At 43.3% G+C, this 18439-nt stretch overlaps 2 protein-coding genes and 1 pseudogene across 2 annotated transcripts in view; 2 read left to right on the forward strand and 1 right to left on the reverse strand.

The window, feature by feature from the left end:
* CNTNAP2 (contactin associated protein 2) overlaps window positions 1-18439 on the forward strand; it is a 2242274-nt gene that overhangs the window by 2187955 nt on the left and 35880 nt on the right. The window contains exon 22 of the mRNA XM_073009464.1: window positions 9509-9748. Within this exon, the coding sequence (XP_072865565.1) occupies window positions 9509-9748 (240 nt within the window). The remainder of the gene's footprint in view (window positions 1-9508; window positions 9749-18439) is intronic.
* On the forward strand, window positions 14515-14705 carry LOC119621646 (small nucleolar RNA U3; annotated as a pseudogene).
* Window positions 17376-17938, reverse strand: LOC103227169 (dynein light chain 1, cytoplasmic). Its single transcript, XM_007983333.3, has one exon. The coding sequence runs from the start codon at window positions 17831-17833 to the stop codon at window positions 17564-17566; it is 270 nt and encodes an 89-aa protein (XP_007981524.1). The 5' UTR covers window positions 17834-17938; the 3' UTR covers window positions 17376-17563.

Here is an 18439-nt window from a genome sequence, read left to right on the forward strand (position 1 = left end):
ATGCTTTCATGAGATCTTAGTCCTCAAAGGATTTTTTTTTTCTTTTGGATAAGATAGCTTTAGAGGCCTTCTGGGATAGGAATTATAGTACAACTGAGAACAAAGGAAGAAAAATAAAAAGTGACTACTTTCTATTTTACTGAATCTTTCAACTTGACATATCTGGAAATAAAAAAATTTGCTAACACACTTTTCCTAGCCTACCCTTTGTTATGCTGCTGGTGAAATGTATGAGGTAAACACCTTTCTACCCTTTTTTCCCCATTGTCCCAGATTTTCCTGCTGCCCGGCGTTCGTTTCAAATGGCCCTCTGCTAGTCTTGGCCGGCATACCTACCAGTGACTTGGAGAGGAATTAAGGAAAAGCTTGACAACTGAAGCTCTCTTTTTGTTTTTAAGGTGTTGGCTAGAGTTTAACATCGTTCTCCAAAGCCAAAAAAAACATTTAAGCAGAAGCGGAGCACACACAGAGATAAATTATTTTTCTGTACTACATTTCAGTTGGTAATTTCGTCCACAGGATTCTATTTCTGCTGCTACCAAGTTAAAATGCAAAAGTGGAAACATTCCAGTGAGTAAGAAGCAGGTCTGTTCATTCCCAGCTCACGAGAAACTCAGGACGCACGTTAGTTTCTGTCTCCCAGCAGCAAATAGCCAGCACATAAAGTTTCAATTTACTGGGATTCAAAGAAGTCAAATCAGACCTAATTTCCCATGAAGTAAATCACAGCACCCCGCTGTGTGGTTTGAGTGACAGGTACGTCCATTATTCTGAAAGGTCTTGTTACTTTCAGCAGAGCTTGTTATTCTTAGCCCTAAAAAATCACGCCATGTGGCAGGGCACCTGAGGCTGAGGAATGAGCACCTTCCAGGCTTTTTATCTTACATCTGACAACTTGAAACATCCAGGAAAGAAGTGGAAAATCCACATATCAGATGTGTGCTCCGACCCATTCCAAATGTCTGGTGTTTGGGAAACATTTAAGGGATCATAAATTCTCTTTTGTATCAATGTTTTTGATACTGTGTAATTACAACTATATATATAGTTACATGTATATATGTAACTATATATAGTTATATATAGTATAACATATATATACACAACTATATGTAAATATATATACATAACTATATAGTTATATATGTATATATACAACTGTGTGTGTGTGTGTGTGTGTGTGTGTGTATATATATTTTTTTTTTTTGAGACAGAGTCTCGCCCTGTTGCCCAGGCTGGAGTGCAATGGTGTAATCTCGGCTCACTGCAAGCTCTGCTTCTCAGCTTCAAGTGAGTCTCCTGCCTCAGCCTCCCGAGTAGCTGGGATTACAGGCATCCACCACCACGCCCAGCTAATGTTTTGTATCTTTAGTAGAGATGTAGTTTCACCATGTTGGCCAGGCTAGTCTCAAACTCCTGACCTCATGATCCACCTGCCTCAGCATCCCGAAGTGCTGGGATTACAGGCGTGAGCCACAATGCCCGGTCATTACAACTATATTCTAAGATTAACCAGCAATCATAAGTTTTTTGTTTTCAGTCTAGATTTTAGAAATGCAAATGACACCAGGCCCGGTGACTCACGCCTATAATCTCAACACTTTGGGAGGCCAAGGCAGGTGGATTACGAAGTCAGGAGTTCAAGACCAACCTGGCCAAGATGGTGAAACCCACGCTCTACTAAAAAAACAACAACAAAAAAAAATAGCCAGGCATGGTGGCGGACACCTGTAATCTCAGCTATTTGGGAGGCTGAGGCAGAGAATTGCTTGAACCTGGGAGGTGGAAGTTGCAGTGAGCCAAGATTGTGCCACTGCACTCCAGCCTGGGTGACAGAGCGAGACTCCATCTCAAAAAAAAAAAAAAAAGAAAAGAAGAAAAGAAATGTGAGTGACAATTTCAACCTATTTAGTGTCCCCGAAAGCTCAGGAGCTGTGATAAATTGATAAATAAAAATGTAATACTTCATCTTTTTGCAAAAGTGTAGTGGGCTATATTAAGACATTTCTTTTTTATTGTTGACTCTGGAAAGAAAAAATCCAGTTTTGTTTTATCAGTCCTTATACAAAGATTTATGAGTTAAAATGCGGCAGAGGCCAGGTGCAGTGGCTCCCACCTATAATCCCAGCACTTTGGGAGGCTGAGGGGGTAGGATTGCTTGAAGCCAGGAGGGCAACATAATGAGACCCTGTCTCTACAAAAAAAATTTTTTAATTAAGTCAGGCATGGTAGTGTGCACCTATAGTCCCAGCTACTTAGGAGGCTAAGGTGAAAAGATCACTCGAGCCCAGGGGTTCAAGGGTACAGCGAGGCCTGTGATCACACCACTGCACTCCTGCCTGGCTGACAGTGAGACCCCGTCTCTAAAAATAATTAAAATTCAAAATGTGGTAGAGACAGTAGAAGGAAAAGTGATTCTGCTTCTCCCAGCATTTTACCTCCGCATAATTGAGTTAGTGCATTTCATAGGTCAAGAACGATTTAAATGACACCTGCATATTTTAGTCCTGCATATGTCTTCATAAGAGAGAAAAGCATCTAATAAATACAATGATATTTCATTCATGTCTTTATTTAAGGGATGAATAAAATGTCATAGTACCTAATCATATACATCAATGATGGATACAGATTTAATTCTGGCTGTGCATCTTTGGAAAGGCAGCTGATTGGCAAGACATCTCTGAACAAAAACTGCCATCTGTCAGAGCAGGAGCTGACGGGGAACCTAGATGCTAACATTTCCATGCCCTGCCTGACGTTTACCATTTGATCGCGTTCAAACTGAGGAATGAGGCTTATCAGATGTTGTGTTGCTTTTTTTAGATGAATGCTCTTGGCTTTTTGTTGCTGTTGTTGTTATGGTTACTTCCCACTGATTTATTCCACTAACCATTTAGACTCCCGTTCATTCAACTCTGTCCAAATGGGACTAGAATGGAAAAACGGAATCCTACTTGATCAATGCAAATTCTACTCTCTCTCCAAGAGGCCCAGATGCCCAGCCCTGACCCTGGGAGCCACTGGGAGCTTCAGGTGCTGGCCTGGCAGCGCCTGGCCATGTTTTCAAGTGTACATCAGGTGACCACTCACCTATTGTACTTCAGTCTGATCTTCCAAGTAGTAGTTAAAACTTCACCCAGGCAGTGATTTCAAACCGACTTTCTACTTATTCCATGAGGTGCTGTCGAACCACTGTTCTATGCATCAGGCCTGTGGAGGGTTTTATGCATCAGGCCTGTGGAGGGTTTTATGCATCAGGACTGTGGAGGGTTTATGTAGCAATGGGTGTTCAGGATTAAGTCCTGCCTTCCTTCATAGGAGAGAAAGTTATCAGTTCCTCTGGGTGTCAGTTTTAGAGCAATACAACAGTGTTTTGAAAGACAAGTCCATTTTTAATGAGACAGATTTTCAGGTACTAGTACTGCTAGAGATAACATATAATCATCTACTGGTTCTGAATACGCTGCTGAATTCCTGAATATGATGAATACCTCCCCCTCCTCTTTTCTGGTTGCGTTCTGCACCTGTTTACCCTATGAAGCTGAAAAACAAACTTTGACTACAGCTAACTATGATTGTTCTAATTTCCATAGTACTTGGTCCCATCCCACACAACCAAACTACAAATGACAGACTGTTGAATAGATGGTTTCAGTCACAGACAGTCCCTGACTTAAGGTTCCACTTACAAGTTTTCAACTTTACCATGGTTTAAAAGTGATATGCATTCAGTAGAAACCATACTTTGAATACCCCTACAACCATTCTGTTTTCTACTTTCAACATTTTATTATAAAATAGGTGTTGTGTTAGATGACTTTACTCAACTGTAGACTAATATAAGTGTTCTGAGTATGTTTAAGGTAGGCTGGGCTATGCTATGATATTCAGTAGGTTATGTGTATTTAATGCATTTTTTATTTACAATATTTCCACCTTACGATGGGTATACGGGAAGGTAACCCCATTATAAGTTGAAAAGCATCTGTATATTCATTCCTACAGTCACTGGTGATTACTTTGTGCAAGGCATTATTTTTGAGGAACGCAAAGAGAAGTGACATTTAGTCCCAGTTGTCAAGAAAACTTTAATTCTAGGAAAGGCACAACAGGCCTCTGGCCCATCCGAAGAGAGCAGGAACACACCTGGTCCAGTTAGGTAGAGCCGGGAGCAGAATCCAGGAGGAAGCCCTACTGAGCGGGGGTCTCTGGTGTTCTAAAGTGATGGATAGTGACTGGTACTGAGTGTGAGGGGGGAGGGCGGATTACACCTGAGAACATCCAGGGGCTTAGAGAGGCATCAAAGTCCTCTATCCACGACAGTGTTGCCCAAACAAGAGTCATTTGAGAACCAATGTCAGGATTTTTGTCATTTCTGATGACATTTTTACCATTTCTAGTGGCCTCCTTTACTGTTTACTTAACATTGTCCTTTAAACAGACTCACCATTTTTACTTAAATATATTTATGTTAAAAAGTTTATGTTAAAGAGAAATTTTGCAATACTGCTATGAAATGAAATGCCAGTATCGCTTGCTCTCACGACACGGTGGTGCTAAAAATGCATAATATAAAAATATAATGAAATTCAGCACTGTTGCGCACCGAAGCATCCAGGTCTGAGGTCTGACCTCTCTTTGTTAAAAAGGGAAAATAGCAAGTGTTGACACCATGATAAAGATAGTCCAGCCCCACACTGCACCAGCCTGAGACTCTGAGGAATTGAAAGGGAATTGGGGAAGGAATAAGATTGGATGTTATTTAGCTCCCAGTCTGTGAATTACCTAAAGACCCCCAGTGCCACCAGTCAACATACTTCACCCCAGAACAGAAAGAAGGAGCAGAACGGTGGGCAGTGCTTTGGGGCCAGCTGTACTACGGTCTCTGCAGAACGACCATGTGCTGTGTTAGGGCTAGAACCAGGTTTGGCCGTTTGTGTTGACCCTGCAGACTCTATGAAGGGGTGACTTCCACAATCCCTAGCACAGTGGGGAGCAGACAGTAGATAGTTATCAAGAGTCTTAAATTTAAGTCTCATTGATGCCCTAAAATCTTTTGCCTGCTTCATAAAAAGTAGAAAATGAAGTTGATAGTGATTCTTTGTATCTTATAATATCACATCCCCCTTCCCCAAAAAGGAACATTGATAGAAAACTAAAAGATATAAAAACCTAACAAAAATCATCTGGTGAATAGATTCCATGGAATACACAAGAAGAAGACATAGGTGCATTTGAATAATCTCAAAGGAAAATAAGGAATCTCCTTCGATAAGTCACATCTAAATGCGTATCCAGGCCGGGCACAGTGGCTCACGCCTGTAATCCCAGCACTGTGGGAGGCCGAGGTGGGTGGATCGCCGGAGCCTAGGAGTTTGGGACCAACCTGGGTAACATGACAAAACCCCGCCTCTACAAAAAATACTAAAAAAAATTAGTCCGGCATGGTAGCACACAAGTGTGGTTCCAGCTACACAAGAGGCTTGAGGTGGGAGGATCACTTGAGCCTAGGAGGTCGAGGCTGCAGTGAGCTGAGATTGTGCCTTGCACTCCAGCCTGGATGACAGAGCAAGAACCTGTCTCGTAAATAAATAAATAAATCCATCCATCCATCCATCCATCCCTGTCCAAATAAATAAATGCTTGTCCAGTTGCTGCAAAGGAGCTCAAGCGTGTACACAAGGCCCCGAGCACAGCTCTGTCCTCCGTGGAACTGGCTTTATTCTCCCTGTGTTTCCTGCTCAGGTGCCCTTTTCTCTTTCATCTCTCACAACACTCCTGCCCCTCACTTGGCATTCAGTAAGTGAACAAAGAGCGGGAAAGCATGCTAATGCATCGCAAATGGAGGTGCTGCATTTCCTTAAAAGGACTGTCATGAGCATTTCATTTTAACGTGTTACCCGGAATTGTGTCAGTGTTTTAAGTGGGCTATTTTCTATAACCCATATCATTATGAATATAAGACATTAAAGTACTGATTGCCACTTGAGAATCTAATTTTAAAGTGATTGTACTGCATTTCTAAAATTTGCATTTTTAAAGCAAGTTTCCCCCACAAATAACACCTTACCCAAGATACCTCCAGGCAGAACATTGTTTCTTACAGTAAATATTTTAATATTTGATTTCAGTAGAGACTAGTCTAATCAATTATAGAGTAACATAATTTACTTGTAATAAATTCAAAAGTGATGGCTATGCTATCATTTGTAGATGTTCTTAAGAAATATGGAATCTTACTCCAGACAGGCATTTCTGTAACTTTCTGGTGCTTTAAATGATGCTAATGAAGATTTGATATCAGTTCACCACATTTTTGAAAATCAAATTGTTGGCTCAACCTCTAATGAAACACAATGTCAAAGCAGTTTTAACAACCAGTTACCTTTTTTCTAAAACCCTCACTCTACCATTTCTATGGGGTTCCTGACTAGAAATATCAAAAGTCTATATGAATATAAAACATAATATAGTCTATTTTTCAAAGAAAAATTGAGACTAATGCAAAATATTTGAGTTCTGCTTTTTTATATGAAACATAAATGTTTATTCATTGGCAAAGCCTTAACTTCTCTAAGCCTCAGTTTCCTCATCTGTCACTTGGGGGACAATCCTATTTAGCCCAGAGGGGTGCCAGGAGACTTAATGGGATACTGCATAATAAGTACTAAGCACAGTGCCCTGCCACGTGTACTGCCCTTGGTCTGTGCTCTAATGTTGAAGCAGGATATTTCCCTCACCCCTTTGTGGGACTTGCAACAGGGGTGCCCTCAATTACCCAGCCCACAGCTTTCAACTCCTCATGGGAGGAAGCATGCATGCGAATGAGGCAGGAACTGGAGTACACGAATGTTCCAGCCACTTAGGCACTGCCAGAAGCAAACTCCACTCACTTGGCCCCACTGTGCTCCACCTCTTGTGGGGGGAAGCACATGGGTGAGTGGGTGCAGGAGCCAGGGGGGGCGCTTTTGAGCGTCAACAGGAATGAACTCTGTAGGCTCCGCGGCAACATCTAGGGGTGGTGCCTACAACCCCTGAAGCCCCAGAGGGCATGTTACAGTGCTTTCAGCTCTGCTGTCCCCAGACGGCCTAAGTGTTAGCTCAGTGGTCCCTCTGCCTTTTCACGTGAGGCAGCTGCCTTCTGCCAGTGAGGACAAACAGCAAGTGGGACAGCCTTTTGTATCCACACTAGCAGCGCCCAAGCTCTTGTCCTGCATCCAGGAGAAATGACGTCACACAAACAAATTGAAGGATGATAAATGTGGGGGATTTTATTGCCAGTGAAAGTGGCTCTCAGCAGGAAGGGAAGTTGAAAAGGGGATGGAAAGGAAGGTAATCTTCTCCTGAAATCCAGCCATCTCTGGCTAGATTCTTCTCTGATGTTACATGTCAAGTTGTCCTTCTGAAGTCCAGCTGCTTCTCTCCAATGTCCAACTATAGTCGCCAACATCCAGCTGCTTCTCTTCTCTCTGCCAGCTGAGTATGGGGTTTTTATAGGCACAAGATTCAGTGGGGCAGGGCCATGGGTGGTTTTGGAAAAGGCAACATTTGAGCCAGAAAACAGGGATGTAAGTTCTCACTTTGGGCTGCAGTTTCTGGCTTGAGGGTGAGGGTTTGACAGGAACCCGCCCCTTTCTGCCTAGATTTTCTCTGCCACCTTTCTCTACCATTGTATCAATATTATTCTTATCACATGGCCCTCAGTTGGAACCATCAGGTCCTGCAAACTCCAGAGCATCTACTGCACTTTGGTCCCCCCAGGGGAATTGGTCCCAGCCAAGGGTCTCTAGGAAAGGGGCACATCAACTAGATGTGGAACACACTCCAGTTTGGGAAATACTGGTTCTGCCCTCCAGGGCATCAGAATCCTCCTTTTGGTGACCCTGCTGCCTTATAGGAAAGAAACAACAGTCGAAACACTGGGAATTTTCCCCAAAAGGGAGAAGGCCCAGAAAGGAGAAAAGCTAAAGAGAGTGAAAGAGCCCCAAAGAGAACGGAAACGTGAGAGCAGGTCATTCGCCAGGGCTCATTCTTGCCATCCAGCCCCAGCTTCTGCTGCTCAGTGGACGCTTCTGCCAGTGCTCGCAGCCCCACAGGCCTGGGCCTGGACACCTCTGCTGCCACCCACGATCTCTCCCTGCTCCACCATCGGAACCCCATGCCGCAGGCTCCCTCCCTGGAGGCCACCTCAGAAGGAGATACCAAGGGGAAGACAGCTCTTTAAGAAGTGTGGACTCCATGTTAAATTGGGACCCCGCAGATAGATACGGCTTTGAAACGATTGATTTTCTGTGGTGTCATAGGGAAACCTGCCCTCCTCAAAGCTGTGAAAACTGTCAGGGACCCTATGACAGGGAGCCGGAGTCAGAAGTTTTCTACCCAGATCTCTAACAGACGAGATAAAACAAACACTGGTTCACGATAGATAACAGAACGGCTTCAGCAAAGGGCAAGCAAGCGAACAAAGATGCTGGAGAAGAACAAGGCACTTTATCCAGGTCCCCCGCAGCACCCTGCCTCAGCCCTGGGGCAAAAGAATCTTCCTGTGAGCCCAGGGAGTCGGCAGGGACATGAGGGGTTAACGCAGCACTTGCTCAGAGCAATTGTGACACTGCCACTGGAATTACCCTTTTCACACAGTTCCCAGTAGTGGTTAAAAGGCTCTGAGGTCAGTCCACCTGGCCCACTAGCTAAGGGCTCTTAAGCATTTAAGGACCTTTTCAACATTTGTTTCTGTTAGAAACCTGGGACAGAGGGCCAAAAGACATTGATTCAACTGGTATAACAATGTGTGGGTACATTGCACTTGGTACCTTGGAACTGCCTCTACTCAGTCTCACCTCTGAGCTGAGTTAGTTTGGGAAGATGTTGAGCCTACAGGTGGCGGGGAGATGGTGAGATTCATCAAGGCATGTGTACATTTGTGACTGGGTTGGGAAAGTTTCCTGACTGCCAAAACCTCCATCAGACTCTAGCAGGGATTCCGTATATCTCAGAATTCCAAGGGGATTGGATTTTGAAGAAAGGGGATGTTCACGTACAGGCTGCTGGAATTCTTGTTCATTTTTGTTATGTTTTAAGATTTCTGAAGAAAATAAGTAAGGGATACAAAACAGAACCATAGTTTGCCAGGAGGGCAGAGCAGGGCTGTTTTATTCAATTTGTTAAGAGGGTCAGGGAAGCATCAGAAAAGATGAGAAAAATCAATCAGGACCAAGTCACTGTGGTGAGCTTCAGCAGCATCTGAAGTAGCCAAAAGGTACTGAGAAATGTATTTTATTGCATATAGTCTTATTTTCACCCTACCATATTCTGTTAACACAAGATTCCTTTAAAGTCTGCAGCCCTAAGTCTTATTGACTCATTAATATTTCACCTAAAACAATGTAACATCTTAAACTGAAACCTAAATGTAAGATTTGGACACAAGCATTCAAAGACAGGTATGTTGTACAGCTGGACTATGGTCAGTCGCATTACATTTTCATTTCTTTTTTTCTTTTAGAAACAGGGAAAATTGACCAAGAGATTCACAAATACAATACCCCAGGATTCACTGGTTGCCTCTCCAGAGTCCAGTTCAACCAGATCGCCCCTCTCAAGGCCGCCTTGAGGCAGACGAACGCCTCGGCTCACGTCCACATCCAGGGCGAGCTGGTGGAGTCCAACTGCGGAGCCTCGCCGCTGACCCTCTCCCCCATGTCGTCTGCCACCGACCCCTGGCACCTGGATCACTTGGATTCAGGTAAAGTCTCCAGCAACCTCGGGCACATTGATTCATTTCTTTAAACCTCGGTCTCTTGGGACTATGGAATGGATTTAATAACAGAACCTCACTGGTAATGTCACTGGAGGATTAAGAAGGGTCAAAGGAATGTGGTATGGAGTTCTCAGGGCAGCACATCTGAAGTACTCAGGGCCAGAAATAAAAAGTTGAAGGTAAAGAATGTAGGAACTATTAACTCTTCAATTAGGTTAAATGATGACTTGCCTAAACTGATGTCTGCACCATGACTGTGGGTGATTTGATCAATTCACTTTCTCACTTTTGCCTCTTATGACTCTCAATGACTTGCTGTAACATAGTCTGTGTTTTAATTTAAGAAGAGAGTTACCTAAGGCAATATAGAGATCCATCTCCTGGCTGTGTATTGACATGAATAATACTGTACTGTAGGCTTCCAGATCTTTAAGAGGTACCTTTAAGCTTGCATAACTCTGTGGATTTAGTCCCACTTCTTTGAGTGGTAAGACATGTAATTTGAAAGCACAGGGCTCAAATGAAAGGATGTAGCTGTTGGCTGAAAAATTAATTGGATGAAAGAGTATACACATAACCCGGGGTGGCAGAAAGCCTATTAAGCTGTATTTCAGGAGGCTTAGGTCATACTCCTAGCTCCACCTAAATTGGCCTTGGGCAACTCAAGTGACCTGTCCAAGTCTGCTTTTTCACCCATAAGGTGAAGAAGGGGAGGGGAGTGTAACCTCCAAATCCAGCGTTCAGTGGGTCTCCAGGTAACATGTGATGTTGCTGATGCTAAAAACAGGAAGATGAGGCAGGAAGCAACGGCTAGGAGGCCTGGATTCCAGCACCATCCCTGCCTCTCACCAGCAGATTAACCTTGGGCAGTTTTCATAACCTCATTCCTCAGTTTCCCCATTTCCTAAGTGGAGATAAGACCTAACTCATGGAATTCTATTTAAAGTGATGTGTTTAAATCTGACGTGTTTAATCACAAGCATGTAGCAAGTGTTAAAGTTTAGCTACAATAATATTAATTATGGTTATTATTATATTAGATACATTTTGCTATAATGCTTGAACGTTGAGTAAAGACTTCTGAATCCTCTCCCCCTACAAACTTGTAACAGTTCATTCTCTAAACCTTGTGCATTTGATTGCCTTAATCATGTTCCGGCCCAGCACATGGTGTGTGTGGCTTCAGATCAGCTACTGTCATCATGATTCCTTGCCAGGGTTGTGCTGCAAAGCTTTGTGAAGCTTAGAGAGAAGCCAAAATTGCCCTGTTGTCAGAATAGCCCATTTACAGACGAAACAATCCTCTTTGTTCCTCACACATGGATTCCTAGAACTGACGCGGGGTGCTGTGTGCCAAGGGCACATATGAAGAATTCCCTTTTATGAATGTTGTTAAGATGACACAGCAGGCTGGCTTTTCCTCATGGGCTGTCCTGAACAAAGGAAAGCATTCCTAATGCTGAAAGAAGAAAAGTAAGAGTGAAAATACAAGAGGAGAAAAGACATGTCAGGGCCACAGAGGAACAGAGATCTCTCAGATAAATTCCTCTGAATGCCCGAGTAGACAAATACCATGAATGATCTTTGCAATGCAGGAGTCCTTCCGCTGTCAAAGGGACCTACTACCTGAGGCTGTGAGCACCTGTGGTCTAAGTCAGGGCCGAGAGACTAGTTTCTAAAACCTCTAGATCCTACCTTGGGCCAATATGAGTTCCTATGTATTATTACTTAATTAGGAACTTGTTTGTTAAGATCTGTGAGATAAGATCTTATCTATTTTGTTAAGAGTTTTAGCTCCTTTATTTTTAAAAAATCATGCTTTGTGGGTGATAGTTTAGAAAGTCTTGCCCAGTTGCCCAGGGTGGAGTACAATGGCACCATCTCAGCTCACTGCAACCTCCTCCTCCCAGGTTCAAGCAATTCTCCTGCCTCAGTCTTCTGAGTAGCTGGGATTACAAGCACCCGCCATCATGCCCAGTTAATTTTTGTATTTTTGTAAAGGCAGGATTTCACCATGTTGGACAGACTGGTCTTGAACTCCCAACCTCAGGTGATCCACCTGCCTTGGCCTCCCAAAGTGCTGGGATTACAGGATTCTTGTGATTGATTTATGAAAATGTACACAGGGAACATATCTGTTAGTATTTGATGTTCAAGTCCAAATTCTGTAACTCTGGTATTACAGTAGGCCTGTGCTATGTAACATGAGATCCATTTGCAGAAAAATTTCCACTTATACTTGGAGAGTTCTTACCCAGTGTCCAGCAGGTGAAGTATTAATCCAATTGTAATTACACCAATTACAAGGACAGAAAACAGTTGACCGGGTTCAGTGGCTCACATCTGTAATGCCAGCATTTTGGGAGGTTGAGGTGGGCAGATCACGAGGTCAGGAGTTCGAGACCAGCCTGACCGACATGGTGAAATCCTGTCTCTACTAAAAATACAAAAATTAGCCAGGCGTGGTGGCATATGCCTGTAATCCCAGCTACTCAGGAGTCTGAGGCAGGATAATTGCTTGAACCTAGGAGGCAGAGGTTACATTGAGCTGAGATGGTGCCACTGCACTCCAGCCTGAGTGACAGAGCAAGACTCTGTCTCAAAACAAAACGACAGAAAACAGTTTACAAACTATAAGGCAGAGGTTTATTTAAACAATATTATTTGTTTTCCTTTTTTCTTTTAGGTGAATAGGAACATGAGACACAATGTGGGTTGAGGGGCTAGAAGGAGGGACGGAGGACAGATGTAGAAATGAAGGAAGGTTACTTAACAGCAGCCTCCAGTTGCTCAGGGTCAGGGAGGAAATACTTTTCCTCTGTCCTGTTCAGTTCAGTACCTGGGGGCCTGCAGATCAAACTGATAAAAGACAGATTAACAGGTGGGCAGGGGACCTTATTTATATGCATATAGGAGCTTCAAAAAGAAGAAACTCAGTAAGTAGCTAAAGCTAGAAACTTGTATGCCCAGCTTAGTAGGGAAAAGAGGCGGTGGGGGAAAAGGCCTCTATAGGAAGAATACACGGGTTTCTAGAAGAACAAATGAGAGATGAAGAGTTTGGGATGGTGCTTGTTCATACAGGCCTGAGTGATCTCTGCATCACGTTCATGGCCATAAAACTTCCCTGGGGAGAAGACTTATGGTGGGTTTCTTGATCTTCTTCCTGGAAGTAAAAGCCACCTGTAAGAGGGAAGTACGGCAGCCTCATTTTTCCAGAAATCTCTGCTTTTTGTCAGATAAAGGAAGCACCAAGAAGGCTTCTTTCTGCACCTATTGAATTCTCTGTGGCTTCAGTTTAAAATAAGTTCCATACCAACTCAGGTTCTAAGTGCATCCCCCACATCAGCAACTGCACTCTGGTTTTGTGAGCCTAAGGTCATCACTCCAAATTTGGACTTTAGGGTTTTGTACTTTTCCAGTAATATTTCATGTTTGACTAGAATAAGATTTGTTGCTATCAGATATTTAAAAACAAAACAGTGTATACACAAAAATGCCTTCCTACCTGTAAATAGCATGAGGTACTTCATTCTGTGTAGGGTTAGGACAGGAAGAAAATCACATGAGAGCTCGTGAGGCGTGGCTTGACTAGAGGACATTTGGAAGTAGATTATCTCATCTGGTACCTGGGAAGTTTGCACCTCGACAAGCAGCACTGGGTCTCCTGAAAGCTTTTTAGAAATGCAGACTCTCAGGCCCCCACCCCATACTGACTGAATCAGCATTTGTGTTTTTTAGCATGGTTTCCGGGTGACTTACCACTGCAATTTAAAAGCTCTAATCGTGTGTAGTGCGTCTCAATCTTGGAAGCACTTTAGAACTACCTGGGGAGCTTTTTAAAATGCTGATTAAGACTATACTTCTGTCAGAGGTGTCTGAACCAGAGCAACTCCATCTCTAATAGGGGCTGGGTAAAATAAAGCTGAGACCTACTGGGTCCTCCCCAGGAGCTTAGGGCATTTGGTCACAGGATGAAATAGGCCATTGGCACAAGATACAGCTCATAGAGACTTTGCTGATAAAACTGGTTACAGTAAAGAAGCCAGCTAAAACCATCAAAACCAAGATGGCAATGAGATTGACTTCTGGTCAGCCTCACTGCTACACTCCCGCCAGCACCATGACTGTTTATAAATGCCACAGCAATGTCAGGAAGTTACCCTATAGGGCCTAAAAAGGGGAGGCATGAATAATCCACCCCTTGTTTAGCATATAATCAAGAAATAACCATAAAAATGGGCAACCAGCAGCCCTTGGGGCTGCTCTATGAAGCAGCTATTCTTTTATTCCTTTACTTTCCTAACTGATACAATTTGACTGTGTCTCCACCCCAATCTCATCTTGAATTCCCACGTGTTTTGGGAGGGACCTGGTGGGAGGTGACTGAATCATGGGGGCAGGTCTTTCCATGCTGTTGTCGTGATGGTGAATAAGTCTCACAAGATCTGATGGTTTTATAAAGGGGAGTTTCCCTGCACAAGCTCTCTCTTTGCCTGCCACCATCCATGTAAGATGTGACTTGTTCCTCCTTGCCTTCTGCCATGATTGTGAGGCTCCCCCAGCCATGTGGAACTGTGAGTCCATTAAGCCTCTTTCCTGTATAAAGTACCCAGTCTCAGGTGTGTCTTTATCAGCAGTGTGAAAACAGACTAGTACACTAATAAACTTGCTTTCACTTTTTATCCTAAATTCTTGGATTCTTGTGTAAGATCCAAGAACCCTCTCTGAGGGTCTGGATCAGGAACCCTTTCTGGTAACACTTCCATGCACCACTTCTACAGTTTCTTACCAGAGAGGTTTCTCTGAACTTGTGGAGCAGCGGAAACTACGAGGAGGCGGCTCAGCATTCACTCCTGAGCATTCGGCAGTTGCCTTTTGCCACTGACGATCACTCTTCTCTTCCTTTGGGAGAGTGAAAGGGAAAGGATGCCATCTGAATGATTATTTTTTAAAAAGAAAAATCCCAATATCTAGTCCTAAACCCCAGACAGACCAAATCAGACCCTTGGGGGAATGCGGGGGACATGGGTGTGTGTGATGTAAACCCCCCTCCCCAGGAGTGTCCAGTATGTGACCAAGGTCGAGAATCACTCACCAAATAAAAGGGTCCCTTTGGTAAATAAGGTTACCAAAAGAAAAAACTGAATACCCAAATACTGCCCAAAACATGGTTTATGAGAAACAGTGAAGCCTTTAGGTGGTGAAATCAGAAATAGAAAGGCTGTACCATCAAACTTACAAAGAGACAGGGCTCTCTGGCCATTTTATAAGGAAGCTCACCCAGATAGAGGAGACGTTTTTACCTAAATCTCAGGAGAACTGATCTGCCTATTTGCAACTGGAAAAGCAGACTTGAAACAAACAAATGAACAATACATTTGTGGTGTGAGGCAGGACTTGGTGGCTCCATTGAAAGCACCTCCTTATGGAAAGGGCTGCATGCCAGGAAGGAACCTCAATTTGAGGAAGATGTCAAATTATTGCTCAGTGTTTTGAATTGGCTGCTAACCTACTTTGAAAGATAGAAAAAGATGCTGCTTTAAAATGAGGGCTGCGCTTTTCTGAAAATATAGCAGGTGCCTTGCTGTGAAGAGTAAGGAATCATATGGCCTTAAAGGGATCTTGGTGATCAACCAGGGCTAGTCAATTCATGCCTATACCAGGATGTTTGTTTTGTAGGAACTTGGTATTAGAATGGAAATTAGAATTGAAGACATCTACCCATAGGTCTTGTGATCTTTCTGCTCCCGTATGTGTCTTTCTACTGTCTGAAATCATATTAAATGATAAAAACAGAAAATAGGTTCTAAGGTATGCTGTCTCCATGTAATAAGATTTTTTTCTCTTCTGTAACACTACTGACTGAGCTATTTGTTACCTCTCCAATGCCTTTTGGGCTCTATCAATCAGTGTTTTCTAAAATGAGGGACATTTATGGTTGGTCAGGTTGTACACTGCACAACCACAACAGATGTCATTTGTAGTGCAGTCTCTGGCTTCTGGAGCAGTGCAACATGTAGCTAGGGGGTCATGATTATGGGAGCAGAGAGACATGGCCTCATGTAACATACAAAGCAAGTCATTTCCTGTTCATTTGTCTTTCAACCCTTATGATTTTGTAAAAGAGAAAGTCTCTATTTGGTTCTGGCATGCCTTTAACACCTCTCCCATGACTGTATTTCACCTTATAATAAAGAGAGAACAGGCTTCTGGTTAGTGCCTTGACAGGCAATAGAATTACTCAGTAGGCAAAAAGCAGCAGAAACCTCGGCAGAGGTAAATGCCCCTGTCTGACAGCTTTGAAGAGAGCAGTGGATCTCCCAGCATGGAGGCTGAGATCTGAGAATGGACTGACTGCCTGCTCAAGTGGGTCCCTGACCCCTGAGTAGCCTAACTGGGAGACATCCCCCACTAGGTGCAGACCCACACCTCACACCTCACATGGCAGGGTACACCCCTGAGATGAAGCTTCCAGAGCAAGAATCAGACAGCAACACTTGCTGTTCAGCAATATTCTATCTTCTGCAGCCTCTGCTGCTGATACCCAGGCAAACAGGGTCTGGAGTGGAGCTCAAGCAAACTCCAACAGACCTACAGCTGATTGTTAGAAGGAAAACTAACAAAGAGAAAGGACACCCATACCAAAACCCCATCAGTAAGTCAGCATCATCAAAGACCAAAAGCAGATAAAACCACAAAGATGGGGAAAAAGCAGTGCAGAAAAGCTGGAAATTCAAAAAATCAGAGCACATCTCCCCCTCCAAAGGAATGCAGCTCATTGCCAGCAACGGAACACAGCTGGACAGAGAATGACTTTGACAAGTCGAGAGAAGAAGGCTTCAGTCTATCAAACTTCTCAGAGCTAAAGGAGGAACTACGTAACCAGCGCAAAGAAAGTTTTGAAAAAAGATTTGATGAATGGCTAACTAGAATAACCAATGTAGAGAAGTCCTTAAAAGAACTGATAGAGATGAAAACCATAACACGAGAACTACGTGACAAATGCACAAGCTTCAGTAACCAACTCGATCATCTGGAAGAAAGAGTATCAGCGATTGAAGATCAAATGAATGAAATGAGAAGAGAATTGCAGAGAAAAAAGAGTAAAAAGAAATGAACAAAGCCTCCAAGAAACATGGGATTATGTGAAAAGACCAAATCTATGTCTGATTGGTGTGCCTGAAAGTGACAGGGAAAATGGAACCAAGTTGGAAAACACTCTGCAGGATATCATCCAGGAGAACTTCCCCAACCTAGTAAGGCAGGCCAACATTCAAATTCAGGAAATACAGAGAACGCCACAAAGATACTCCTCAAGAAGAGCAACTCCAAGACACATAATTGTCAGATTCACCAAAGTTGACATGAAGGAAAAAATGTTAAGGGCAGCCAGAGAGAAAGGTCAGGTTACACACAAAGGGAAGCCCATCAGACTAACAGCAGACCTCTCGGCAGAAGCTCTCCAAGCCAGAAGAGAGTGGGGGCCAATATTCAACATTCTTTTTTTTTTTTTTTTTCCCACATCTGCAACAGATTTATTTTTTAAAGGAATGGACTGAGAGAAAACAACATGGGCAGAAGTATGGAATAGAAAATAAATACAAATGTAGGCTATTCTGCTAATTGTTTTATAACCACAACAAACTAGTACAGAGAATGCCCTGTACAAAACACAACAAAGGTTCAAACATCGAGGTGTTCCCTTAGCAAGGCTGAAAATTTCAGTCTCTGGTATTTGGAATTTAGGCTGCAGTCCTTGTTTTTGGATGGATCACTGGGTGTGTGGCACAGTCCATGCTTTTAACCAGATTTGAACAGAAGAATGGCCACTTGGCCCAGGTAGAAGTAGATGAAGTGTTTGGTTTCATGTGTCACGTAACTGCCGAAGTTCCTTCCCACGATGCAATGCCAGGTGGGATTGTACTTCTTGTCAAATTCCTTCTTGATATAAGCCGCAATGTCCTTCTCTATGTTGTATTTCTCCAGCGCCTGAGTAGCGCACTCCACCGAGTCCTGTTGCATCTCTTCCGACATGTCCGCATTTTTGATCACGGCCTTTCGGTCGCACATGGTTACCGTGGAGAAGGGGGCTGGCCGACTGCAACGGTCTCCTGGGGGAGGTGCTTGCACAGCTCAGGCCCTCGTAGAGCTGCTGTCGCTACCGAAGCCGTGGTGCATCTCTCAACATTCTTAAAGAATTTTCAACCCAGAATTTCATATCCAGCCAAACTAAGTTTCATAAGTGAAGGAGAAATAAAATCCTTTACACATAAGCAAATGCTTAGAGATCTTGTCACCACCAGGCCTGCCCTACAAGAGATCCTGAAGGAAGCACTAAACGTGGAAAGGAACAACAGGTACCAGCCATTGCAAAAACATGTCAAAATGTAAAGTCCATCGATGCTAGGAAGAAACTGCATCAACTAGCGAGCAAAATAACCAGCTAATATCACAATGACAGGATCAAGTTCACACATAACAATATTAACCTTAAATGTAAATGGACTAAATGGTCCAATTAAAAGACACAGACTGGCAAATTGGATAAAGAGTCAAGACCCTTCAGTTTGCTGTATTCAGGAGACCCATCTCACATGCAGACACACACATAGGCTCAAAATAGAGAGATGGAGGAAGATCTACCAAGCAAATGGAAAACAAAAAACAGCAGGGGTT

Source organism: Chlorocebus sabaeus, chromosome 21, assembly GCF_047675955.1.
Source record: "Chlorocebus sabaeus isolate Y175 chromosome 21, mChlSab1.0.hap1, whole genome shotgun sequence".
Lineage (NCBI taxonomy): Eukaryota > Metazoa > Chordata > Mammalia > Primates > Cercopithecidae > Chlorocebus > Chlorocebus sabaeus.